Source organism: Prionailurus viverrinus, chromosome A2 (assembly GCF_022837055.1).
Source record: "Prionailurus viverrinus isolate Anna chromosome A2, UM_Priviv_1.0, whole genome shotgun sequence".
Taxonomy (NCBI): domain Eukaryota; kingdom Metazoa; phylum Chordata; class Mammalia; order Carnivora; family Felidae; genus Prionailurus; species Prionailurus viverrinus.
Window position 1 is genome coordinate 18548427 of NC_062562.1, and position 24143 is coordinate 18572569.

Consider the following 24143-nt stretch of genomic DNA (forward strand, 5'->3'; position numbering starts at 1 on the left):
GTGGGCAGCTGCAGCTAAGAGGCCTGGGACCCTTACGCAGAGCTAGGGAAGGGACCCAGGCTCCTGCTTCCAGACATGGGTCCCAGTATGAAGTGGGCTGTCTCCAGCCAGTGGAGACATCCATGAAGCTGATGCATCTCCCAGAGGGCCCACCCCACTCCAAATAGTTGCTGAGACTACTGATGTGGTGGCAGCCTTGGTATTTTTAACCCATTTGCAGGGTGGGGAAACAGCTGGGGAAGAGAGAAAGAGACAAGCTCTGCAAGCCAGAAGACTTGGGAGGATTGAGGGAGACTCTGTGGAGAGGAGCCAGGCTGGAAGCCACTCCCCAGCTCAGGCCCAGGCCCCCCACAACAGGTGGGTGGAGGCCAAGATGCCAGGTGCAGAACGGGGAGGGGGCCCCATTAGATCTGGGACCTCTGAGGCTGCAGGGCCAACCAAGGCCTGGAAGAACACCTCGCCACGTTCCTGGGCAGCCCCATGGCTCCTGATGTCAGGAAAACTTCCTACTCCCTACCCACCCAGAATCCCTCAAATCATCCCTCCACAGCCCCCATCCCAGACCCAGAGGGCTAAACCAGCCACCATGTGGGAGAACACAAGCCCTGACTCCATCCACCTGACCTGTGGCCTAGCCAGCCAGAACCTAGCTGCCCTGGGTGTCAGGGAGAGGGCAGGGACAGGACTGTAGGTTCTCTTGACTGAGTTCTGGGTTCAGGCTCACTCCCAAACAACTGAGCCCAATCTTTGTGTCTGTTGCCCTGTAAGAGGTCCTGGAGGCCTGCATCTCTTCCATGGGGCTATGTATTCCCCTAACCTCTCCTGGACACCCAGAGGGAAAGCCAGCCCCCATCACACATCCAAGGAGGGCGTCAAGCCAGCTGTGTTATATGTGCAGCTATAGCTGTATGACAGTGAGTTTGTCCATACTCACCAGGCCACTCAGCTCCTTAGTTAATAACAGCGGTGGGCACCAGTGTCCAAGCGGGCAGGGCTCAACACCATGGATCCCTTTCTCCTTCTTGTCTTGGTTTTTCCCTTGCATGAGATAAGCCACACAGGTGATCTTATTTAGGAGAAAAATCGGTTTGATATCCCTTATTGATTCTGCTTTCTGACTTCATTGTGGGTAGAGGGCATCAAGGCCTCTTAGCGGAGCTGGTGCAGGGTCAAGGAGGGACCCAAGGTGTCCCTTGTCCATCAGTCTCCCATCCCCCTCCTCCACAGGCTCAGCAGGCCCAGGAAGGTGGAAGGGCTTTCTGCAAACATTCTATCTCCTATCTCCCTGGGTCTGTCCTCTGCTGGGTCCTGGGGCCTCCACTGATGATAGCCCCTGGGGAACCCAGAGCCCCACAGAGAGGCTTGAACCTGGGTGTTACAGGCATCTGGGGCTTCACAAAGGAAATGACACCAGAGAGTTGGATACTGAGTGGTGAAGAAGAGTCCAGCAGGTGGCAAAGAGGATGGCCTAAAAGCCCGGAGGGCACCGGCCAAGCAGAGTCCTGGCAAAGAAAGTACTGCTGCCTCCCAGAAGTTGGGTGGCCAGAGCACTGGCAGGGTTGCCTAAGGCTAAGCCTAGGAACCCCCAAGCTCCAGGGAGCTCTCTGAGGTGGGGGGCAGGGTACTGCAGAGGGGTGGAGGAGTGGCAGACCACAGGGGCACAGCCTGAGCGGTAGGCTGAAGGGGTCAGGCTGCATGCTGCTGGGGGAGGAGGCAGGACCTTCTCAGGTCAACCAGGCAGAAAGGTCTCCCTGAGACAGGGGCTCTAGGAGAAGGGATGTGGGCTTGGCCCTGCTAGGGCTGGGATGGAGACCTGGAGGAAGACTGAGGAGTCCTCAGGGGGTGGGGACGGATGGAGGTTTAGGTGGAGGGTGGAGGCAGTCATTGGCTGTGGCCGGAGGGTTGGCGGGGGCTGGGGACAGGAGAGGAGCCAAGCCCGACAAGGGGCCCTAGTGAAGCAGGGCTGAAAGAGGCAGCAGTGAAGGGTCTGCTTCGAGGCTCTCAGGCCTGGATGCCCAGTGCTGAGGTGGCAGCAAGAGCGCACACCTGTGTTCTGCCACAGTGGCCAGACCTGCCTGGCCCGCCAGCTGCAACCGCAGGGCAAGTGAGGAGCGAGATCTGAGAGGTGCAGTCTCTCCTTAGGGACACACAGCTGGCAAGTGGCAGTCAGGATTCAACCACGCCCCTTCCAGCCTACTTAAGGGGGGTGATTCCTGAGGCAGGTTCACCCCCACCCCGGCATCCAGAGCCCCGCAGCCTGCACTACTGGGCAGCTATACCTAAACCGATTAAGGGAAGGTAGTATTTATGTTAATACATGTTAATAAGCATGGTGTGCCACCCTAGTCTACTTTGGCTGCATTCCCGGCACCCCATCCCACACTCCTGTAAACTATGGAGGAGGGGAGAAGGAGGCTCCACCCGCCCCTGCCTCGCCCCTCCCCCCTCCTGCTGGGCAATGTAGAAAACAGGAGGGAGAGGAGAGCTGTGATGTGGCTGGTGGGGGGGGCTACCCCATCCCTGAGGGGCTGACCTCAGCCCAGGAGGAATGTGCAGGAGGCGGAGGGCAGGGGCGGAGCGGGTGGGGGCAGGGCCACAACCGGAGGCCCAGGGTTCCTGGCAGCCCCTCCCTCGGCCCCTCCACCTCAGCACTGACATGGCCCTCAGAAGGGAAGGGGAACAGGCAAGGAGGGGAAGAACTGATCTTTCCAAAAAGGTGGGCCAGGGTACCTGGGAGCATGGATACTAGGCTGGGGGCGGGTGGGGGAAGGGCCCCAACACCTTCTCCCAGGAAATCTCCTCCCGGGTGGGTAGTAGATTGTCAGGGAAGTCAGGCCTCTCAGTCAGGCTTCCCCGGGCCCATTCCTACCCCCTATCTCACCCCGACCCAATGCCTAGGTCCTCAGGGTAGCGTGTCCTAATACCCACGTGGCCAGAACTGGGGAAGGTTGTGACGCTGGAGCCACCAGCCTTAATGGCTAAAACAGGTGTGAGTGGGAAGCCAAGGCCTGACCCAGCCCAGGCTGGGCACTGGGAGCATTGTCTCCAGCCTTCCTCAGATGAATATCCTACGCTAGCTGCACCACCCAGAGTCCAGGCAGGGCACAGTTTCCAGCTAGTGATGGGGGGGTGAGGAGGCAGGTGGTAGGATGGGCAGGACCATCCAGTTATTTCCAGAAAGAAAAACCAAGGCCTTGGTGGGCTGTGCCACTAACAGGCAGCATCAGGGCAAGAATCCAGGCAGGCCTTTGCCCATGGGTACCCTGGCAAAGGGTAGAGGTCAGGAGGCTGAGGTGGCCCTTGGGCAGTGGTGCAGGTAGCCATACAGCTACCTTCCTAGTTTGTTCCATTCTGTCAAGACTTGGGCCCAGGCTGACTGATTCCAGAATCCTTAGAGACTCCCAGAGTCCAGAGTAGCTCACAGACAATGACCCTGCTCCGAGAGTGCTGCCTTCACGAGGTGTCTGTCCAGGGTCTGGCATACATTTGGACCTGCGGCTGAGGAGCAGAAAGGAGACTTTGTGGGGACAGGGACAAGTTGAGCTCCCACCCCTGCAGATCTCCCTTCCTGCTCCAAGAAGCAAGGAAATCAATGCAGAGGGCTCAGGTGGGCGGGGACAGCCCCAAAATGTTGGAAAGATGGTGGGGGTCCTGGTTCTACTTTTCAGTATGGACACGGGGCTGGGAGGGAATGAAACTGAGACCACGACCCTGAGCCTGAAGAACTAAAAGCACTGGGGGCAGGTAGGGGGCACAGTAGGGGTGGGTGGGGACCTCAAAGGCACTTGCTGATCTTGGCTGGTAGGGTGGAAAATTGTAAACAGCCAAAGAATTTTGTTTGCTTGCATGGGGCCAGGGGAGGCTGCCCAGGTCCAAGGCAGAAGCCGGGAGGAGAAAGAGGCTGCTTCCCAGAAGCCCAAGAGCTCAGGCTGGGGTGCATCCTTCCACTCCCCTCCCGAAGGCCCCTGACCCGCACTCTTCCTCTGCCAGCCGGCCAGGCCAATTCAGGAAAACTAGGTCTCGAGGCTCAGGAAAGAAGGGCACAGCCCCACCCTGGCTGGGCACAGACACAGACACAGACACAGACACCGCTACTCCAGGGAAGCTGGCAGGGGACGGGCCACAGAACTTGAAGCTCACACAGCCTCCCTCACTGATCAACTGCAGAGCTGCTGAGCAGCCTTCGGGAGGTTGTGGGAAGATGCCTTTTATGGGGATTGAGGGGTGAAAGCCCATCCTCAAGCCCTGTCACGTTCACCCAGGTGGACCCAAGGGCCCCATTCAGCCATTGTCAACATTCAGCCCTTCCAAAGCAGACAGACCCCCGGCAGTACAAACAGGGTTGTCCAGCAGGGACAGTTTCAGGCTAAGATCCCAGACCCTTCCCAACTGAGCCACCGAGGTTTCAGAGCCGTGTCCTGAATCACAGAGGTCACACAGAATGCTCCTCACCCCCCTGCAGAGAGGCAGAACCACCCATCAGGAGGGGTCTCTGGATGGGCCTATACCCCACAGTGCAGAAGTGAAACTTGAGGGCCTCTGCCGCCTCTGACTGCCCCGCCTGGCCCTCTCGGGCCCCTCCTTTCCTGCCCCAACTGCTGTCCTCACGGCCTCTGCCAGCCAGGTGGCAGAAGCACTAAGTGGCTCTAGTGGTGAGGAAGGGCAAGGGCTGGGGCTGGGCTGGGGGCCCATCAGACCCCTAGTTGAGAACTCCATCCCCGGACGTGTGACCCTCCCATGCCAGCTGGCTCCTGGGAACTGAGCCCCTCATTACCCACCTCCACCTCCCCAGCTGTGTAGGGACAGGTGAGGAACTCTAGTCTCCTGGACCTGCTGTTCCCTCTGCCTGCTTCACAGAGCCTTCTGGGGCTGGGGAGGGGGCCCTATTGCTTCTTCCTCCTTTGCCTGGACTGGCTGCCCCACTTCCGGATGGCTCTTGGGTGCACCCTATTGCCCTGAGGCCCTACAGGGGAGGGGTCGCTCCTCCCCACTCCTCCCTTGTGCCCACTCCACTCTGGTCTGGCCACCAACTCTGGCTGGCCCGGCTGCCTGCCCGGTCACCCGATCCGCCCCATAAACTTGACGGCGCGTGTAGGGCGGCGGCTGGCTTGGTGGAGGCGGGGGTTGCTCCTTAAAGGAGCCGTCAGAGGGTGCCCTGCGGCCCCGCGGCTTCTTCCCTTCTCCAGGGAGGGCAGCCCGGTGTTCTGTGGCATCGCAGACCTCACGGGCTTGGGCTCGGGAAGAGGCGATGGCAAGTGTCAGTGGAGGGAAGGCGGGAGGTGGGGGTCCTGGCACGGGAGGGGTTCGGGGGCTGCGGGACTGGGCAGGGGTTTGGGGGGAGCGATGTGGAATGCCCCTCGGCAGTTGTGCACCCCAGGACCCTGCCCCACACCAGGGCTCCTGCGCCCGGCACCTGCCGGGCCAGCTCTGGGGAGGATGATTGGGCATTGCAGCTAGAGGCTGGCCCCTTGTAAGGGGTCCAGGGAAGGGCTCTGGCTCAAAGGTGGAGGGGCTCAAAGACGGTGAAACCTGAGGGCGAAGGCAGGGGAGGGAGAGGTACAGAGGCAGCGGAAGCTCAGAGAGAGAAGGGCAGCTCACCCGAAGCAGGGGTGAGAGGCTGCCTGAGGCCCTTGGCTCTCCCCCGACTTGATTCCTCTTGGGTCTGAAGTCTGAGCTCACAGAATTTCTGTGTAACCAGCTCCTTCCACCCTCGTGTGGGGAGAGAGAGGTCAAGCACGAAGCTGGGGCTGCAGCCATCTCCAAGTCAGCAGCAGAGGCTTCTGTCCAACCCCAGTGGTGCAGGCGCTGGGGCTCCTGGGCAGCACTTTTTCCTCAGAGGAATGGGTTTCAGGCATGTTTCCGAGTTGAGGGCTGTGATTGTCTCTGCAGTTGTATTTGCTCACCTGCATGTCCAGAGAAACACACATACACTTGTCTGTGTGTCTGCACACACATTCGCACGTGCACGCATCTGTGACACACAGATACACGTGTGTAAAGTGCACACATGTGCCATATATCTACATGTATAATACAACTCTCATGCCACACACTGTCACAGACACGTACACATCTGCCTGCATACACATGACACATGCGCACGGGATACAGATAACACAAAGGGACCCTCAGAAACAGTCACACTCACAGGCGCCCACACCATTGGCTCCAGCCCCAAGGGTGCCTCAGTTCCTCTGTAGGCCTGTGGGTGCACAGCCACCTCCAGAGGCCTCACCCCTCCTGTCGCTGCTCTCACTCCCATGACTGGTTTGTTTTGCTCATTACACTTGGCGCCCTCTGAAATGACTGCACTGATCTGAGTCCTTGTTGGCACTCTGCCCCCTCCTGCATGGGGACTTTGTCTGTGTCCCCCAATGTCCCAGGCTGGCATGAAGTAGGCACACAGAGTTTGTGAATTAATGCCTGTGTGTCTATGGGAGGGGGGTTACGAGGGAGGGTGACGAGGGAGGGTGACGTGGTGGGGCGGGCGCCTGCCCACGTGGGGGTGACCCCAAGGGTGTGCCCAGCGTGGGTGTGTCTGTGATTGTGGCCAGGCAGGGCACACTTGGAGGGAGGGGAGAGCTCGGAAGTGGAATGCGACCCCCCAGCCTCTTTTCCCTAGGGGCTGTAATCTGATCCCTGGGGACTCCCCCCTAGCCTCCAGCCCGCCCTCGTCCTTGCTGCAGCTCCTTCTCTTCCAGATCCTGGGGCAGAGTCCAGGGCGGCTCAAGGCTCCTCCACACACGCCTGCTGAACCCTGAGCACCCTGAGCTGCCCGGATGGGGCAGGCTGCGGCCGCCGCCATGATCCCAGGCCTGGCCCTGCTCTGGGCAGCAGTGCTGGGGGGTGCTGCCCCCAGCCCTCCCCGCCTTCGGCTCTCCTTCCAAGGTAGGTGCACCTGGCAGGCAAGAGGGCTTGGCTCAGGGTGAGCAGGAGAGAGACCCAGTGTGAGTAGGGGGCACTAAGTTTGCTGCTGCCCTGTGCCACTGGCCCAGATTTGAGTGGGGGCACTTTCAGGCCATCTCCAGTTAACCCTGTCCTGGCCTTCAGCCCCCAGCCTTTCTGCACACATTCTCCTCTGACTTTCCCAGGAAGACCCCTTCTGTTCCCGTGGCAACAGATCCTGCCTGTGTCCCATCCACCACCCCCACACCCCTGACACAGAAGGGTGGTCACCAGGCATCGCACCGAGCTTAGGCTAGTAGCAGGGTGGCAGAGAATCCTCAGCCTGACTTTGGGGTGGGGGTCCTGGCTTTCCCCACATACGCAGCCTCCCCCAACACCCGGCCTCCCAGTGCGCCCGCCTGCAGACACTGCTTGTCTAGGCACGCCTGAGGAGTTCAACCTGCTTTTCCCTTTGGGGGGGGGGGACGGTGCTGCATTGCCCACTCTGGAAGCTTTTCACATGGGTGGATCTGTCTTCACGAATGTAAACTCACACATGGGTAAACTCACATGTGTGGGCCAGGTCACATATACAACCATCACCTGTGAGAGAGACGATAGGTAGGGTCTGGGGAAAGCTCCCAGCATGGCTGGCAAACACTACCCTGCAGAGCTCCAGGACCAGCACGGTCTCCGGACCTTCAGGCTGGAGAGGACCTGCTGCTATGAAGCTCTGCTGGTGGACGAGGAGAGAGGACGCCTGTTTGTGGGTGCCGAGAACCGCGTGGCCTCCCTCAGCCTGGACGACATCAGCAAGCGGGCCAAGAAGGTGCCAGGGACCCCCAGCTTCTGTGCTCCCCAGGGGGGTGGGCCCCTGAGCAGACACCCTCTTCACAGAGACCAGGCAAAGGCCCTTGACCTGTGTCCCCCTTCCCTGACCCCCTCGCAGCTGGCCTGGCCGGCCCCTGTGGAATGGCGAGAGGAGTGCAACTGGGCAGGGAAGGACATTGGTGTGAGTGCCGGCCGCCCGGGGCGGGAGTGGGGAGGCCCGGCCCCTTGCTCCACAGACAGCAGAAGCCTGCCTCTTCTGTCTGGGATGGGGGCAGGGGGTCGAGGTGGCTGAAGTTTGGAGGTAGTGAGTCAGGGTGGAGGCTCATGTGATTCTTCTTGGGGGCGTCTGAGTCATAGGGGGCTGTACAGCCCTATGCTTCTCCATGCACCCCTTCTGTGAGAGGTGGGCTGAGCTGGTCATCAAGGGTGTCCGGGCCCCTGAAGCCCATGTTGCTACTTGCCTGGACTGATGCAGAAGAGACGAAGGGGTGAGGTACCACTGGCGAGCTGGGACCCCTTAATGCTGCCTCCCTGGGGGAGGCCTCATTGTCCCTGCCCCTGCCCGCCCACTAGACCGAGTGCATGAACTTCGTGAAGTTGCTGCATGCCTACAACCGCACCCACTTGCTGGCCTGTGGCACAGGGGCCTTCCACCCAACCTGTGCATTTGTGGAGGTGGGCCACCGGCTGGAGGTAAGGCCAGATCTAGGCAGAGAGGGAGGTTGGGAGGTAAAGAAGGGCCTGGAAGTAACAACTGCCCCCTGCCTCCCAGGAGCCCACGCTCCGGCTAGACCTTCGAAGGCTGGAGGACGGCAAGGGCAAGAGTCCTTATGACCCCAGGCATCGGGCTGCCTCCGTGCTGGTGGGTGAGTCCAATGGCTAGAGCCCTGCAGAGACTCTAGACCCTCCTGAGAGCCCCTGAGAGCCCCCAGGGCATCACTGACTCCTTAAGAGCTCTTGGGCTCTCTCTCCCCACAGAGAGCCTTCAGATTGGCTAAGCAGCCCTTGCCCTATCTGCAGGGAAAGAACTGTACTCAGGGGTGGCCGCAGACCTCATGGGCCGGGACTTCACCATCTTCCGCAGCCTGGGCCAGCGTCCAAGTCTGCGAACAGAACCACACGATTCTCGCTGGCTCAACGGTGAAAGGCTGGTGGAGCTATTGGGAGGGGGCTCTCATCCCCAACAGGGTGGGTGCCTAGTAAGACCCATAAAGGAAGTGAGCAGTGGGTGCAGCCAGGTCTCGCCAAGTACCCACCACGCATCAAGCCCTGTGCTAGGGCCTGGGGCTGCAGGGCAGACAAGACCTGTGTGGCCCATGCCCTCGTTGAGGTCACAGACCTCAGAACAGGTACATAATAAGATGGTTCCAATGGCAATGAGACCAGTGAGTGAACAGACAGAAAGGGAAAAGGAGACCAGGTGGTAAGAGAACTGGAGACAGGAAGCCACTCTGCTGAGGACAGGGGAGAGCTAATTCCCAAAACACAGCAGGATTGAGGGAAGAGCATTCCAGGTAAAGAGAACAGCTAGTGCAAAGGCTCCGGGGCAGGAACAAGCCAAGGAACAGACTCATGAAAAGAGAAAGGATGAGGGGTCTGCATTGTCAGAGGTCAGGGTCATTTGTTCTAAGAGTGAGGGGACCCAGCAGAGTATTCACAGCAGTAACGGGGAATCTGCTTCCTGCTCAAGAGGAAGATTCATGAGTGAAGGTAAAACCCCAATATCCCATCTCCCTCCTTTCTGGACCAAGGGCCTGGGGAACTGTCAGGGGCCGAGGGGAGAGGCCTGTGTGTCTAGGTAGTCTTGGTCTCTGCTGCCCTCTTGTGGTTACTTCTTGACTCACAGGCCCTGATCCTCTGAATGTTGTCCCCTTAGAGTGCCATCCTACCTGGAGACCGGGTGGTCAGATGCTGCCCCGTGGGCTTCTGGGGGCACCAGAGAAAGGAGAGGGAGCATGTGGGTCTCATGAGTGGCAGGGCCAGGACCTTTCTGACCCCACTCCTCCTGCTGCTAGAGCCCAAGTTCGTCAAGGTCTTTTGGATCCCAGAGAGCGAGAATCCTGATGATGACAAGATCTACTTCTTCTTCCGTGAGTCGGCAGTGGAGGCTTCGCCATCACTGGGACGCCAGACTGTGTCCCGGGTTGGCCAGATCTGTCGGGTGAGGAGTCCTTGGGCCACATCCGATGACTACATCCCTGCCCTTTTGCCTGTCTGGGCCTCCCCCTCATCCCTGCTGATTGACCCTGCAGAATGACGTGGGAGGCCAGCGAAGCCTTGTCAACAAGTGGACCACGTTCCTGAAGGCGCGTCTGGTGTGCTCAGTGCCAGGTGTCGAGGGTGACACACACTTCGACCACCTCCGTGAGTGCCAGGAGCAGAGGATGGGGTTGGAGAGAGGGAGTGCAGGGGGCCAGACCCAGGAGCCGGGCTACCCAGAGGGCTGTGTGCCCTCCCCCAACTAGGCTTCTTCCCCACAGAGGACATGTTCCTGCTGTCCTTGAGGGACCGCTGGAGCCCACTGCTCTACGCTGTCTTCTCCACATCGAGGTGAGGGGCAGGAGGTAGAGGGCAGGGCCCAACGGGCTCTGCTGGGCCCCTCAGTCTGCTCATGTCTTCGCCTGCAGCACCATCTTCCAGGGCTCTGCAGTGTGTGTGTACAGCATGAACGACGTGCGCCGGGCCTTCCTGGGGCCCTTTGCACACAAGGAAGGGCCCATGCACCAGTGGGTGTCCTACCAGGGCCGTGTCCCCTACCCCCGGCCTGGCATGGTGCGTAGCCCCAGGAGTCCCACCACAACCCACTTAAAGTCTCAGGGGTGGAAAACTTGGCCTGGGATCTTCTTGGTGAATGTGTTTTTTTTCCTTACGTTATGGGTGGGAAAACATCACCTTCGTCAGACAGGGCTCCTCAGAGGAAGGGCATATTTCCCCCTAAGAGTCCCAAGGGCAAGGCTGGGTCTTCTCTCTTCAGATTCTCAGGGCAGACCTCTGTCCATTAGCACTCCCCTATACTCGGGTACCTGGAGGTCTCTTGTGGACCCACCAGGTCCTCGTACCCACATCCCTGTCGTGCCTCCTCCTCACCTGCCCAGTGTCCCAGCAAGACCTTTGGCACCTTCAGTTCTACCAAGGACTTTCCTGATGACGTCATTCAATTTGCCCGGAACCACCCCCTCATGTACAATTCGGTCCTGCCCATGGGTGGTCGCCCTCTCTTCATACAAGTGGATGCCGGGTACACCTTCACCCAGATCACTGCAGACCGTGTAGCAGCTGCTGACGGACACTACGACGTCCTCTTCATTGGCACAGGTCAGTGTCCTGCCATGACTACCCATAAAACTCTGTCCAGACTCTCTTCCACCTGTCAGCAGAAGCTGCCCCTGCCCAGTCCCATCTTCACATCTTTGCCTGGGTTGTGCTCTCATCTCCTTCTGGATGCTGGTCTGATTGTTCCAACCCACATTCTTCACCTATCCAACCATGCTAAGGGTAAAGGCCTCAGAAGTGAGGAGATCCCCAGCCCTAGCTGCCAGGAAACACAAGGAATCACTCATTCCTCATCCCTGCAGACGCTGGCACAGTGCTGAAGGTGATCTCCATCCCCAAGGGCAGCCAGCCTAACGGGGAGGGGCTGCTCTTGGAGGAGCTGCATGTTTTTGAGGTGAGGCCTAGCCCCCTCCTCCTAGAGGAACCCTACCCCATTGATCTCTGATCCCAGCGCTCGCTCCTCCTCCTCTCAGGATTCATCTGCTATCACCAGCATGCAAATCTCTTCCAAGAGGGTAAGTGACCAAAAGGCTTGGGAGCAGAAGGGACCCAGTGTGTTCCCCGGGCACCCCTACCCCCACGCCTCCCTTGGTAGTTTGAAGCACTGGGTTTGAGTATAGGTTCTGCCTTTGCTAGACTGCGTGACCTGAGACCCTGATCAGTGTCAAGTGGGGTGAGGGATCCCTGACCAATGGGAGGCGGGCACAGGGCTGCCTTCGGTCAGCCCGGAGCCCCTCGTGCCCCCTAGCACCAGCTGTATATAGCTTCGCGGAGCGCGGTCGCCCAGATCCCGTTGCACCTCTGTGCTGCCCACGGCCGCGCCTGTGCGGAATGCTGCCTTGCGCGAGACCCTTACTGCGCCTGGGACGGGGCCGCGTGCACGCGCTTTCAGCCCAGCGCTAAAAGGTGGGCAGGGTTGGGGGCGGGCCACCTGGAATCATTTGCAGCACCTGGCTAAATGAAGAAGGACTCACGGAGGCTCTAATGTACCAATGCAACCCCCACCCTGCAGGCGGTTCCGGCGGCAAGACGTGAGGAATGGCGACCCCAGCACGCTGTGCTCCGGCGGTGAGTGCCCCAGCTGCCCCACTTTTGGGCCTTTGAAGACGCCCCACCCTGCCCTACCTGAATCTGACATTCCTTTGCCCTCCCCAGACTCCTCTCATCCCGCACTGCTGGAGCGGAAGGTGTTCGGTGTGGAGGGCGGAAGCGCCTTCCTGGAGTGTGAGCCCCGCTCGCTGCAGGCGCGCGTGGAATGGACCTTCCAACGCGCAGGGGAGGCGACCCACACCCAGGTGAGCCTCACGCCCTCCCTTCCCAAACAAGCCCTTGTCCCGCCCCCTACATCCAGGAGAGCCCCGCCCTAGCCAGTGTGGTTCCCACTTCTAGACTAGGTCCGACCCCGCCCAGTGAGACTCTGTCCAGCAATACCCCTTACGTCCAGTTTGGTCCCTTACCTGAACTCCACATTCTGGTGAGGACCCATTCCATCTAACTAGACTCCTGACACCCCCCTCCCCCATCCGAGAGGAGCCCCGCCCTCGCCCCGCCCACTGAGGCCCCCGCCCCGCCCCCATGTTCAGGTAACCCCCCCCCCCCCCCCCCTCCAGTCCAGTCCCGTCCGGTTTCGTCCGGTCCCGTAAGTGTTTCCGCTTTTAGACCACTGGTCCCAGTGCACCCAACCTTCAAAGGTACACCTGCGAGAGTCCCTTACCTGCTCATGCTTGGCCACCGTTGACCCTCTACCTCTCCTGGCCCGACCTGGGAGCCGGGTTTCCTTGTTCCTGACACCGATGCCTTTGCCTCCCACTGGCCCCGCCTGCAGGTAGCTATGGAGGAGCGCGCGGAGCGCCTTACGGGGGGACTGCTGCTGCGCGGACTGAGGCGCGGGGATTCTGGCGTGTACCAATGCACAGCTGTGGAGCAGGGCTTTTCGCAGTCGCTGCGTCGCCTGGTGCTACACGTGCTGAGTGCTGCGCAGGCCGAAAGGCTGGCCCGGACCGAGGAGGCTGTGCCCGTAGCCCCTCCAGGCCCCAGGCTCTGGTACCGGGACTTCCTGCAGCTGGTGGAGCCGGGCGGCGGTGGCGCGAGTTCCCTGCGAATGTGTCGTCTGCAGCCTGAGTCGCGCCCACCGCCTCCAGAGTCACGGAGGAAGGGCCGAAACCGGCGAAGGCACGCCCCAGAGCCGCGTGCTGAGCGGGGGCCGCGCAGCGCAGCGCACTGGTGATTCGGCAGTCCACGCCGGGTACAGGGAAGGAGGCTACAGGCAGGACAGGGGGAGGACAGACCGTGGAGGACGCACAGCTAGGGGGCCTGGCACATTGGTCCCTGGTTGATGGAGACACCGACCTACAGGCCCTGGCTGAGGGGCAGCCTCCCCGGCTTATTTATTAACAGAGGATAACCCTTGAATGTAGCCCTGGGAGGGACGGCCCAGGCGGGGCACAGGGGCCGGCTGGTCGGGAGGAGGGAGATAAGCAAGGCTCCAGAGCAACGACCTGGGCAGAGGAGGTGCCCGGAGTGCCCACCCCGGGATAAAGACCTCCTCCTTGGAGAATGAGCAGAAAGCTGTGAACAGGCTGAACTGGTGGGGCGGGAGTGGGACAGGCCGACTGTACTAATGCAATAAACACATTATGAGCCGGAGCTGGAATGGCCCCAGCTGACAACCGCTGGTACTAGGTCTTGCTGTGCGGCCTTGGGCAACTTCCTAGCAGTCTTAGGGCCTCAGTTTCTGAAAAGGATGCTGTGATGAGGATTAAAGGCAGTTTCTGTGTAGTTTCTGAGTAGATTCTGTGGGGCCTTTGGGGCCCTACTGACCTGTACAGTATGTTCTGAATATGATTTCTTGGATGAGTGCTATGAAGAAAATGAAATTTGGAGATATGGAAAACAATGTGAGAAAGCATCACTGAGGGGGTGACATTTGAGCTAAACAACAAGGAGCCAGTCATGGGAGTATCTAAGGGGTGGAGTGTTCCAGGAGGCAACAGCTAGTGCAAAGGTCCTGAGGTGGAAACAAGGTTGCTGTGTGTGAGGAACATCAAGGAGGCCAGTGTGATACAGTGGAGTGATGGATTTGGGATGTTTTAGGGGGAGGATTCTCACCGTCTTACTTCCTCCCAGTTGGGGAGAAGGGTCACAGGGGTCCAACAGCAAAGGGTGGGCCCTCAGCCTGGCCACTTCCTCCCTTCAGGGGTGAGTGGTACCATGCCTCCTCACACAACATGGTATGACTTGTATGGAGAGAGGAGGGAGGAGGTAAACTGCAGACATGCAGCTGCATTCCATTTTCACGTGTCCTGCGCCAGGGAGGAACCATAATTGTCCTTTCTGTTTTACAAATGAGAAAATGGAGGTCAGAGAGCAGGCAATCCGTTAACCAAGGTTGTAGGCTTATTAACAGAAATACCAATCTTCAGCCTAAGTTTGCCCACTGACCAACATGAGTGCCTACCTTTATAGGTGTGTCTCTGCCCTCTTTGGGGATTCTCAGAGCCCTCATTGCAATGCACTCAAGCTGTCCATCACCCCAATCCCTGGTGCCAGCAGGTCACACAGGGGTAGGTTCTTGTCCGTGTGCTTGGAGAAGAGATGACCCAACTTTGGGTCGGGGTCTTTGTGGGTAGAGGCACAGGGCTCCCTTACATACCTTGGCTGCCATGTGGGGCATTGCTGGAGGTGAGCATGAGGCAGCTTGCCTGGATAAAGACACCAAGGCCTGTGCGTGTATGGGAGTGGTAGAGTTCCCCAGGAAAGACCCTGGGCATTTGTATTAGTGGAGGTGTGCTCTTGTCTGGGCTCCATCACCAGCTAGCTGGCCCATGTGGGTCACTCCACAACTTCCCATGGCTGAGAGCTGCCCCCTCTAAATATAGCCCAGTGGGCTGAGCTCAGGCCTATTTTAGGCCCAGGCTGGGAGGTGGCCTGCCTTCCCCAGGCTCTGAGGAGCCGCTGCTGCTTCCATCCTGTCCTCATACTGAGTGCTATTATCAGCCCCCCAGCTGCCCACCACCCACCATGCCTGAGGACACCCAAGAAGGTAGGAGATGACTGTGGGGGAGGGCAAGGCCCCAGTCCTGTGACCCTGTGAACCACAGAGCAAACCTACTCTGTCCCACTGACCTCACTTCCTTAACTAGTCATCAATCACCATGCCATAGATTAAGGGAAACTGCCCCCTGTGCATGGAGAAAGGGCTATGTCTGGAACCCCACCTCCCCTTAGGCCCTGCCTGTTTCCCCTGCTAGGGACAGCAGGGAGGGATTGGGGGGAGCTACTCGCTTGGGGGTAGTCAGCTATAGGCTGTGCCCAAGTGGGTATGGGCTGAGTAGGTGGCCCGCCAGGCCAGTTCGGCTCTTCATTCAGGGAGGAAGCTGGGATTGGGGGCGGGCAGTGGTCCTAGGAAGCATTTGGGCATGCAGCCCAGGGACCGGGAGTGGATAGATCTCTGGTCACCTCCAACTTGGGCCTAACTGGACCCAACTGTTAGCCAGTTGGGATCCTTTGGCCTGGCCAGACTGACAGCTAGTTAAGACTTTGGTGGCCAATCACCTACCTACCCCACTGTATGCAAGAAGTACAGAGGTTCACAGGGGCCACAGCAGGGATGACCAGCTGCTTCACTGCTCCAGCAGGTCTAGCTGGTCAACCCTCTTGTCACATTTTCAACATTTCAACTGGATGGGAGGGCCCCAGCCCCCACTAGTGGTGGAGGATGTTTGCCTCCTTTTGAGGCCCTAACAATGATGTTTACCACGATTTTCCTGGTGATGAACAGAATCTGAGTTCAATTTATAAAGTGTAGGGAGGGGCACCTGGGTGGTTCAGTCGGTTAAGTGGCCAACTCTTGATTTTGGCTCAGGTCGTAATCTCACCATTCGTGAGTTCAAGCCCCACACTGGACTCTGCACTGACAGCACCAGTGGAGGCTGCTTGGGATTCTCTCTCTCTCTCTCTTTGCCCCTCCCCAACTCCCAAGCCGGCAAGCTTGCTCTCTCTCAAAATAAATAAACATTAAAAAAAAAAAAGTGTTGGGAAAGCAGAGCCAAGTGCAGAGGAATTTAACATGACCCCTGACCTATCACCCAAACAATGACTGCCAGCATCTTGTTTCACTTTGGAGCATTTCAAGGGCCAGTTTCAAGCAAATCATGAAGGTTGAGTTATTGTTGTGAAAGTGATAGTCCAATCACCTTTGCCCCTATCAATGCCCCATACTGTTACCTAGCAGCCAGCTGGGTATCTGGAGGTTTAAGGAGCCAAGATTAAAAAATAAATAAATAAAATAAAAAGTCAAGGAAGTAAAAAAAAAAAAAAAAAGTACTTTTTTTAGAAATCACAAAATAAATACTTTTGAGGAGTACAAAAATAGTAAGATCACAAGAAAAGTACAGAGGTCCCAGTGACTAAATGGGCAGAGGCTGTGAATGGATAACTAGGAAGCCACACGCATTCATCAGGCCCTCAGGCAAAGAGACCGAAATAGGTCAAGAAAAGCCTTTTCTCATCTCCCAACTGGCAAACATGCGTACACGTGTGTATATAAATTTTTCATTGAAAATGCCTAATGGTGGCGATGTTGTACCCTTTTGGGGGCTGTGGATAGTCATTCTGGAGGACAGTTTAATAATGGCTTAAAGAAAAAGTCCCTGCTCTTTAAGCCAATAATTTTGCTTCTGGGAATCCGTCCTTATTAACAATTAGGAAATTGGGAAAAACCTTCATACTCAATGATGCATGTCCTTCCTGGGAGTTACTTCCAAAGGGAACTGGAAACAACCTAAATGCCCAGGCAGCCTCAAAGGGGACCTCAGAAGCATGTAGAACAGCTTCATAACAAAGGTATGTCATATGTTGAGTGAAAACAGGGTTCACAGAAGTACAGCAGGATCAGGCTGAATATGTTAAAGCAGAGCCAAGGCCACAAAGCACAAGCACCACCCAGCTAGGATGGAGATGTGGAGGTACCAGGCACTGGGTCTGGCCCAATGGCCAACCCACAGGGTCTGCAGGGAAAAGTGATAGCAGAAGAGGCAGGAATGAATTTCACGCACTGTGGGGTTAGTCCTTCAAAGCTGACAAACTCTTCTCTAGAAATGAACAGGCAGAGGAATGCCTGAAAGTCGTTGAGGTGCTTGTAAGGAAACAAAAGTGAGCAGGTCAAATGCACCTCCTGCTACTACTGTAGGTGTTAACAGGCCCACAGAGTTCTGGGGTCATCCTGGTTCCGAATCAAGTGTCGTTCCTGAGCTGGTTTTAGGGCACTAGGAGCCAGTGTCCCTTTGTCCTGTCCCATCTTTTCTGAGCCGCGGCTGCCGCATGAAGCCACCTTAAAAGGGAGGCGTGACCTGCTGGCTGAACCAGCCCTGCACTGTCCCAGCAGACACCTTGGCACTAACACCGAGCACGAGGAGCAGGGCGCCACTGGCCCCCAACCACATACAGGAGGTGCGCCTGCACCAGGTGGAGTCCATCAGCGACCTACACAGTGGAGGTGAGGGGCATAGGGCAGGGGACTGACATGCTGGGAGAGGGGAGGAGAGCAGGCACAACCCCTACCTTCCCGATGCCCCATTTGCCCTGCAGGTTCGCTGCGCCCCTACCTGACTGAGGAGGTGCAGCCATGGGACGAGCTGCTGGGTATCTTGCCACCGTCGCTGTGTGCCCAGGCTGGCTGCAGCCCTGTGCACAGCAGGGGCTTCCTGCTGCTCGCATTGCTGGTGTTCACCTGCCTGGCACTTGCCATCCTGGCTGTCTACCTGAGCGGTATGGTTGGACGGTGCGGAAAGCCAGTGGGAACTGAGAGCGAGTAACTGGGACTGCAAGGCTTTTCTGCGTGGCTGGAAACAGCTGCAGAGGCCGAGCCAGTGAGGTGGGGAGTTGTGGGGTGGCACGTGGTCTGATACCCCCCCCCCCCCGTTCCCGCCTGCCTGTCCACAGTGCTGCAGAGTGAATCCCTCCGCATGCTGGCGCACACACTGCGCACACAGGAGGAGACGCTGCTCAGACTCCGGCTTGCCAGCCTCAGCCAGCTGCGGAGGCTCAACTCCAGTGAGGCCCAAGCACCCAGCTGAGATACCACTTGGACCTGGGGCTTGGGTGTGTGTGTGGGTGGGGAATAAAGTCGCCATTGGCAGGTTTCTCCTGACCCATTGTCCCACCCTACTTCCCCGGTGAGGTTTTTGTACAAGAGTCTAACCTGACCCCACAGCTACCTGCCTCTCCTGTCTTCAAGCCAGGCCTAGCCAAGTTTTCTGGTGCCAAGGTCCTGCTTTGGGTGGCCCAAGGTCAGAGGAAGGGATACCAACCTCCTGGCTCCTTCTGTGGCCTGTCAGCAGCCTCTGGCTTCCAGATAGGTTCAGAGTCTAGAAATAGCTGCCCCCCCCCCCCCCCCCAGCTGCCCAAACCTTGCCAGGCCTCCCAGCGGGGGTCCAGCCTCAGTGCTCAAGCAGGCAGAGCTGAGTATGGGGAGGAGGGCCACCTGAGGAGCTGGTCTTGGAGGTCAAAGGTGAGATGGAGATGGGGGAGACCCAGTGTGGTGGTGAATGGCAGGGCAGGCAGAAACATCCAGGAGCTAAGGGCCACAGATGGCTGAGCATTCAGTTTAATTACCTCTAATAATCTTTAAAAATCAGCATATAGATCCATTCCAGGTAGCCTGGCCTCCCCACAGGTTTTGGTGGCATTTGTCCAGATGCCATTCCCCTCAAGGAAGTAGGTCACCCCAGGGGAGCAGGGCCTGAGAAAGGAGAGAAAGGCACATCCCTCCTCCTGCCTGCCCCACAGCCCTGGGACAAGCACACATCTGGCCTGGCCTGAGACAGGGCAGAGAGAAGCACAGGGCTGTGCTGAGGCAAGGGGCCAGGATACCAAGTGCCCTGGCCTCCAGCCACCACCCCTGTCTGTTTTTGGTTTTGTCATTAAAAAAATAAAGCCACAATTCCTGGCAGGAACAACCAGTTGTTGCAGTGTCTTCTGTTAAAAACACAGGCACGAGTGTGGACAGTCTCCTCTTCAGCTGGCCCCACCTCACAGGATGTCTGCCCGCTTGTCTCGCACACGGCTGCGTGCCTTGGTCCGGGCTTTGAAGGCAGCGGCGTTGTATAGGTGCTGGAGTGGGGGCAGAGAGTGATGATATGGTGAGCTAGGGAAGGGGAGGCCCAGGGCTTTTCCTCTAGCCCCTGCAGAGCTCCAGGCCTCCAGGCCGTGGGAATGGAGGGAAGATAAACATGCCCAAGGGTGCAAACCTTCTCAAAACGTGAAATCTTGCAGGCCTTCAGGGCAGTGGTATCCAGCACCAGGACAGGACCCAGGCCAAAGATATCACGGAGTAGCTCGTTGTTCTGGGGGCAAACAGGGCAGTGAGCTCAAGCTGGTCCAAAACAGCCAAGCTGGGTGTCCCCTCCCTGTCTACTTCCCCACCTGGAGATGGTGGTGCATGCCCGATCCCAGCACATCCTTGAAGGCAGCATAGATGCGGCGCCGAGCCCAGCTGTCCACATAGAGCACCTCAAGCCCGAAGCGGACCGACTCTTCCTCACACTCACCGCCCTGCAGAGTAGAGGGACCCGCAGAACAGGGCTTGGTGGCTGTGCCTGGGGATGCACTCTCACTAGGACACACGTTCTCACACGCACCTCAACAAAGTGCAGCACAGCGCGGAAAGTAGAGCGCTGACGCCGGCGGTCAGCCTTGGCACGGTACTTGTTGCTGTCGGTGGCCAGGGTTCGCAGGGCATTGCAGAGGGCCTCCATGTCCTCGTAAATAAAATCCTCCTGTGGTGGGAGCAATAGAGGGCGTGTGAGCAGAAGCCCGCGCTCTGCTGGCTCTCAACTTGGGGTTGCGCAAACCCTTCCTATCTCGGAAGAAGTGGTTTTCTTCTCTGCCTCTCCCCTTTGAATTCCCTCCTGGTCCCTGCCTGGGCCAGACACCCCTGCCACCACCGTGGCACCTGGCATCTCAGTCTGTGTTAGGGCTACCTCCCCTCCATAAGGACCTAAGGCTGTCCTGCTTTTTCTGTGGTGTCCCCTGCATTCAGCCGAGGATGGGCAGGTGGAGTCAGCAGGCCCCCTCCCTTCCCCTCACCCCTCTCTCACACCTCAAGGTCCCGGGCCAGCTCAAAGAGCAGTGCGATGGTCTCGCCGGCAGCGATTCGCAGGTTCACACTTTCGCTGGACAAGAGCTGGGGCAGCCGGGGCAGCTGCCTGAGGAAGGGGCAGGCTGAGCTACGTGTGGGTTGGGGGGGCCTCACCTTTCCCCTTCCACTCACAGCAGGCAGTTGCTCTTACCTGTCCAGGATGTGGCTGATATGGGTGCTAGGGCAGACGGTGAGTAGCAATGCCCAGGCCTGCAGGGCAGCACAGAGCAGGCCATGCAGGCTGGCAGGGACCACAGGGGCTGTGGAGCCACCCATTCCACAGGACCGGCTGAAAACACCTTCCAAGCAGTTGAGGCAAGAGACCAGGTCCTAGGGACACAGGGAGGCAGTGGGAGTGGCTCAGGGGCAGAGCCAGGGCCTAGGTACTCTATTAGCCATGCCCAAAGGTCACTTACCTGGACATCGGCAGCAGCCACATAGCACCCCAAACCAAGAGCAGAAGCACACTGTTGGAAGGAGGGCAAAGCCACGCTGTGGTTAGAGAGTGAGCCTGGGTTCCCAGCCACAGGGCTCACCCTCAGAGTAAAGGAGCCTGAAAGCAGGTGGAACCCACCTCTCCCCTTAGGGATTAGGGGAGGGAAGGGTGTCACAGAGCAGAGAACACTCACGTGAAGCCGAGCAGCAGGACAAGCTGTGCCATCACTGAGCACAGAGACCAGGAGGGGCTGTAGGCTGTGAAATAGCTCCTCGCCCTTGGGTCCAGGGCCCAGCTGCACACAGAGCAGGCCTAGCACGGCAGCGGCTAGGGCCTGTTCCTCCCCCTTCCCTGTAGGAAGGCTTTCCAGTCAGCCCATGCAGCAAGGGTCAGTACCCAGCCAATTCATGTCTCCCGTGAGCCCCCGGGCCCAACCTTTCTTGAGGCACTTTTCCAAGGCATCAGCCAGTGTGAGGCGGCGCTCCAGCAAGAAGTCAGGGAGTAAGCGGGATGCCAGGGCCAGGCGAAGGCTCTCGAGAGCACCCTGGCGGGTCTTGGCACTGAGGAATGAAGAAAGGGGACCTTGTGCACCAGCCCTACTGGGTCATACTTGGCATGGGCTGAGCAGGGACAGGGGTATAGGGGTTGGCTGGCAGTCAGAGGTACCTCTTGTCTGTGAGGCAGTCCACATACTCCTTCAGCTTCTCCTCAAGGTCTTCCTGCTGGCCCTGCTCATCCACGGCATCCCCCCCTGCAAGGCCAGCTGGTCAGCCCTGCGTCTTGCTTTACCCCAGGGAATCCCCAGAGTCCCTGCCAAACTCCCACCCACTCTCACCAAGGCTGTCCTCTGCTGCAGTGCTAAGAAGGCTGGGGCATTCACTGGTGGTGCTGCGGGCCTCACTGACTGCCTCATCCTCACTGGAACCTGAGTCAGCTTGGGTTCTGCTCCGGGCACCTGGGGAGGGTGGAACATAGCACTTGGCCCGCCCTTACTGATGTCTGATGGCCGGGGGTACCTCACCTGGCCTCATGACCCCCCAAGAATAGAGTCCTGCCTCCTCTCAGAGATGAGAAAATGGGAGGCTGAAGTGGTACACACAGGGACTGATGCAGGAGATGCTGAGCCAGGAAAGAGGAGAAAGGGAGTGAGGTCTATCAACTGGAGAACATTCCCAGGCCCAGCCTATGAAAACCTGGCAGGCTTCATGAGTACAGCCTCCCTGAGACTAGAGCCTGCTTTAAGAAGGAGACTGAGGTCCTGGTAGAGGCAGAAGGGGCTGCACAGGCCCCACCTGGAGTGGGGACATATCTAGGCAAATCCTGGGGGAGCTCAGCCACCAGCCCAGATTATGCCTAAAAATGGCCAGGACAAAACTAAGGGGCTTCGATTATTGAATCTGTATATACAGAACATATACAGACAGACACAGGGTTCAAATTCCAGCTCCATATCGTGAAAAGAGTGTAACCAGGTCAAGTGCCTAGACTTCAACGCCTTAATTTTTTTTTTTTAATGTTTATTTATTGTTGAGAGAGAGAGAGAGCGAGAGAGAGAGCGAGAGAGAGAGAGCAGGGTAGGGGCAGTGAGACAGGGAAGCACAGAATCTGAAGCAGGGTCCAGGCTCCAAGCTGTCAGCACAGAGCCCGAGGTGGGGCTTGAACTCCTGAACCATGAGATCATGACCCAAACAAAAAGTCAGAGGCTTAACCCTAAATGGGTGAGCCACCCAGGCACCCCCAATGCCTTTTTTCATCTGCAAAACAGACATGCTAAAACACCTCATCTAGTACAGCAAATGAAGACAATGACTGAACAAACAACTAGTTAAGGCTCTTCTTTGGGCCCACAACCACCCATCTGCCTTGGGGCAGAAGCCCAGCTGCTAGTGGATATGGCTGGGTGCCCCAGGCTTCAAGCATACTGTCTTCTGAGCTCCCCCTGGACTATCCCAGGCCTTCAGCCCTCGGTGGATGGACATACAGGCTCCTCCTGACCTCGGGAAATGCAGAGAGTGGAGTGACCCCTGACCACACGAGTCCCTAAAAATAGGTAAACACAGGAGAATGTCAGGGTCAGCAGAGCTGGAATGCTCCTGTGTGTGGGTTCTGCCCAGGGCCAGGGGCTGACTTTGGCAAGGGCAGCTCCTGCAGCAGAGTCCCAGATGGGTTCTGGTCACCAGACTGGTCCTACTTCTCAGAACGACATACGCCATGTACCTGCTGGACAAAGTGCAGCACGCATGCAGTCCTCTGCTCACCACCTCTCTTACTACCCTGACCAGCCAAAGCAGCCTAGCCTCCCTCATTTGTTCCCTCTCTAGATGCCAGGCCTTTGCACAAATTATTTCCTCTGCACAGTGCTCTCTTCTTCACCTCTTCAGGATTCACCTAGAAGCCCCTCAAGGATTCCTTGGTTCTTAAGTCTGGGGCTGACACCATTTAAATGAACTTGTCCCCCAACACCAGTCCTTCTGTAATGTTGCTACCCTCTTAGATGTCCCCACACCCAAGTCCCATTAGGGTGGTCTAAGCTGTGCCTAGCAGGCACCCCATTCCTGCAGAGTAAACATATGTGTTTACTGAAGCAAGACACACTTCTGTTCAAAGCTGATAAGTCTCAGGACTGCCGCAGGCTCAAGGGCACTCCCTAACCCTCTCGGGCCAGGTCCACCAAGGCCAGAATCCTGCAACGTCCCCACCGCCCCCCACCCCTCCGCCAGTCCGCCCCCTACCTCAGTACTCTCCGTCAGAGTAGCCCTCCCACCAACTTCCTAGTCCAGTCCAGTAAAAGAGCAGGGATTAGCGAGGCGGCAGGCTTCCTGCTGTCTGGCGAGCTTGTCTATCATAGCAGGTAACTGGGCTGGATCCGCAATGGAGAAACTGAGGCCGAGAGGCACCGACCAGTTTAGGCCCGGTAGCGTGGGTTCCTGAGCAGCAAGCAGCGCCCAAATTGAGTTGGGCGCACACGTGGCCGCTGCCTCCTGGGGCACGTGCTGGCCGCGGGAGAGTTGCGGGAGGCAGCGCCAGGTTGGTCGACGCAGGAGTCTCCGTTCGGGAGCCATCGGGAACACCGACGGGCAAGCCACGCAGGACCCCCGCTCGCCGTTCATCAGTAGCTCCCCACTTACCGGCTCCGCGGCGCTGGCCACCCTTGCGGGGTGCGCTGCCCTTACGGGCGCGGGGCATGCCGGGAATCAGGAGCGCGGGCGCGCAGAAGGCTCAGGGTCAGGGGCCCGGCGGGCGGGGGCTCCAGACCGGCGAGACACCGGCTGGTGGGCTAAGCTGAGAATTGGGCAGACGACGGGAGCCACACGCCGCACGCGACACCATCTTCGCGAGGCGCCCCGCCCTGCCAAACGAGTCGCTGCGCCCCGCCCTGCTAAACGGGTGGCCGGGAAGGCGAGTTCTTGGCCATTGGGTTCCGGGACCACATGCGCGCGGCCGAAACTACTAGTCCCAGGGGACTGCGCGCCCAGATGACCGCCCGCAGGCTAGGCGCAGAGCACCTCGGGAATTGTAGTCTATTCCTGAGACCCGTAAACCCACGACGCTCTAGCTGAACTATGCACCCACAATGCC

General features: G+C 58.3%; 3 protein-coding genes across 13 annotated transcripts; 2 read left to right on the forward strand and 1 right to left on the reverse strand.

Annotated features, from left to right (window-relative positions):
- The first annotated feature begins 2606 nt into the window (after nucleotides 1–2606).
- Nucleotides 2607–13635, forward strand: SEMA3B (semaphorin 3B). Of its 10 annotated transcripts, none has more exons than XM_047849660.1 (18): nucleotides 2607–2716; nucleotides 6702–6888; nucleotides 7557–7714; nucleotides 7835–7897; nucleotides 8290–8409; nucleotides 8489–8578; nucleotides 8737–8863; nucleotides 9732–9877; nucleotides 9969–10080; nucleotides 10197–10266; nucleotides 10344–10488; nucleotides 10812–11031; nucleotides 11292–11383; nucleotides 11463–11504; nucleotides 11738–11895; nucleotides 12002–12057; nucleotides 12145–12284; nucleotides 12815–13635. In XM_047849660.1, exons 2-18 carry the CDS (start codon nucleotides 6780–6782, stop codon nucleotides 13214–13216), a joined length of 2250 nt encoding a protein of 749 aa, XP_047705616.1. In that variant the 5' UTR covers nucleotides 2607–2716; nucleotides 6702–6779; the 3' UTR covers nucleotides 13217–13635. The 10 variants fall into 10 exon arrangements, with proteins under 10 accessions (XP_047705616.1, XP_047705619.1, XP_047705617.1 ...); XM_047849663.1 differs by lacking the exon at nucleotides 2607–2716 and adding an exon at nucleotides 5126–5257; XM_047849661.1 differs by lacking the exon at nucleotides 2607–2716 and adding an exon at nucleotides 5126–5251 and having other exon boundaries at nucleotides 6687–6888.
- A 145-nt stretch (nucleotides 13636–13780) lies between these two features.
- LSMEM2 (leucine rich single-pass membrane protein 2) lies at nucleotides 13781–18427 on the forward strand. The gene is made up of 4 exons (XM_047849682.1): nucleotides 13781–15031; nucleotides 17375–17485; nucleotides 17578–17757; nucleotides 17932–18427. Exons 1-4 carry the CDS (start codon nucleotides 15010–15012, stop codon nucleotides 18063–18065), a joined length of 447 nt encoding a protein of 148 aa, XP_047705638.1. The 5' UTR covers nucleotides 13781–15009; the 3' UTR covers nucleotides 18066–18427.
- A 139-nt stretch (nucleotides 18428–18566) lies between these two features.
- IFRD2 (interferon related developmental regulator 2) lies at nucleotides 18567–23986 on the reverse strand. 2 transcript variants are annotated; one of them, XM_047849677.1, is made up of 12 exons: nucleotides 23693–23982; nucleotides 21400–21519; nucleotides 21231–21315; nucleotides 21000–21124; nucleotides 20758–20915; nucleotides 20545–20595; nucleotides 20280–20458; nucleotides 20090–20195; nucleotides 19629–19766; nucleotides 19414–19542; nucleotides 19239–19334; nucleotides 18567–19101 (listed from the first exon to the last, which is right to left on the reverse strand). In XM_047849677.1, the coding sequence occupies exons 1-12, from the start codon at nucleotides 23748–23750 to the stop codon at nucleotides 19021–19023; spliced, it is 1326 nt and encodes a 441-aa protein (XP_047705633.1). In that variant the 5' UTR covers nucleotides 23751–23982; the 3' UTR covers nucleotides 18567–19020. The 2 variants fall into 2 exon arrangements, with proteins under 2 accessions (XP_047705633.1, XP_047705634.1); XM_047849678.1 differs by lacking the exon at nucleotides 20090–20195 and having other exon boundaries at nucleotides 23693–23986.
- Between the last annotated feature and the right edge of the window lie 157 nt (nucleotides 23987–24143).

What these genes read in the sequence shown, in the direction of transcription:
- SEMA3B (XM_047849660.1), top strand. Translation starts at nt 6,780, where the DNA reads ATGGGGCAGGCTGCGGCCGCCGCCATGATCCCAGGCCTGGCCCTGCTC. An exon ending in CGTCCTCTTCATTGGCACAG is followed by an intron (nt 11,032 to 11,291) that starts GTCAGTGTCCTG and finishes TCATCCCTGCAG; the next exon opens with ACGCTGGCACAGTGCTGAAG. An exon ending in TTTCAGCCCAGCGCTAAAAG is followed by an intron (nt 11,896 to 12,001) that starts GTGGGCAGGGTT and finishes CCCACCCTGCAG; the next exon opens with GCGGTTCCGGCGGCAAGACG.
- LSMEM2 (XM_047849682.1), top strand. Translation starts at nt 15,010, where the DNA reads ATGCCTGAGGACACCCAAGAAG. An exon ending in GCCTGAGGACACCCAAGAAG is followed by an intron (nt 15,032 to 17,374) that starts GTAGGAGATGAC and finishes CTGTCCCAGCAG; the next exon opens with ACACCTTGGCACTAACACCG. An exon ending in CAGCGACCTACACAGTGGAG is followed by an intron (nt 17,486 to 17,577) that starts GTGAGGGGCATA and finishes TTTGCCCTGCAG; the next exon opens with GTTCGCTGCGCCCCTACCTG.
- IFRD2 (XM_047849677.1), bottom strand. Translation starts at nt 23,750, where the DNA reads ATGCCCCGCGCCCGTAAGGGCAGCGCACCCCGCAAGGGTGGCCAGCGC. An exon ending in GGAAAAGTGCCTCAAGAAAG is followed by an intron (nt 20,916 to 20,999) that starts GTTGGGCCCGGG and finishes GCCTTCCTACAG; the next exon opens with GGAAGGGGGAGGAACAGGCC. An exon ending in AGCTGGCCCGGGACCTTGAG is followed by an intron (nt 19,767 to 20,089) that starts GTGTGAGAGAGG and finishes CTCCCACCACAG; the next exon opens with GAGGATTTTATTTACGAGGA.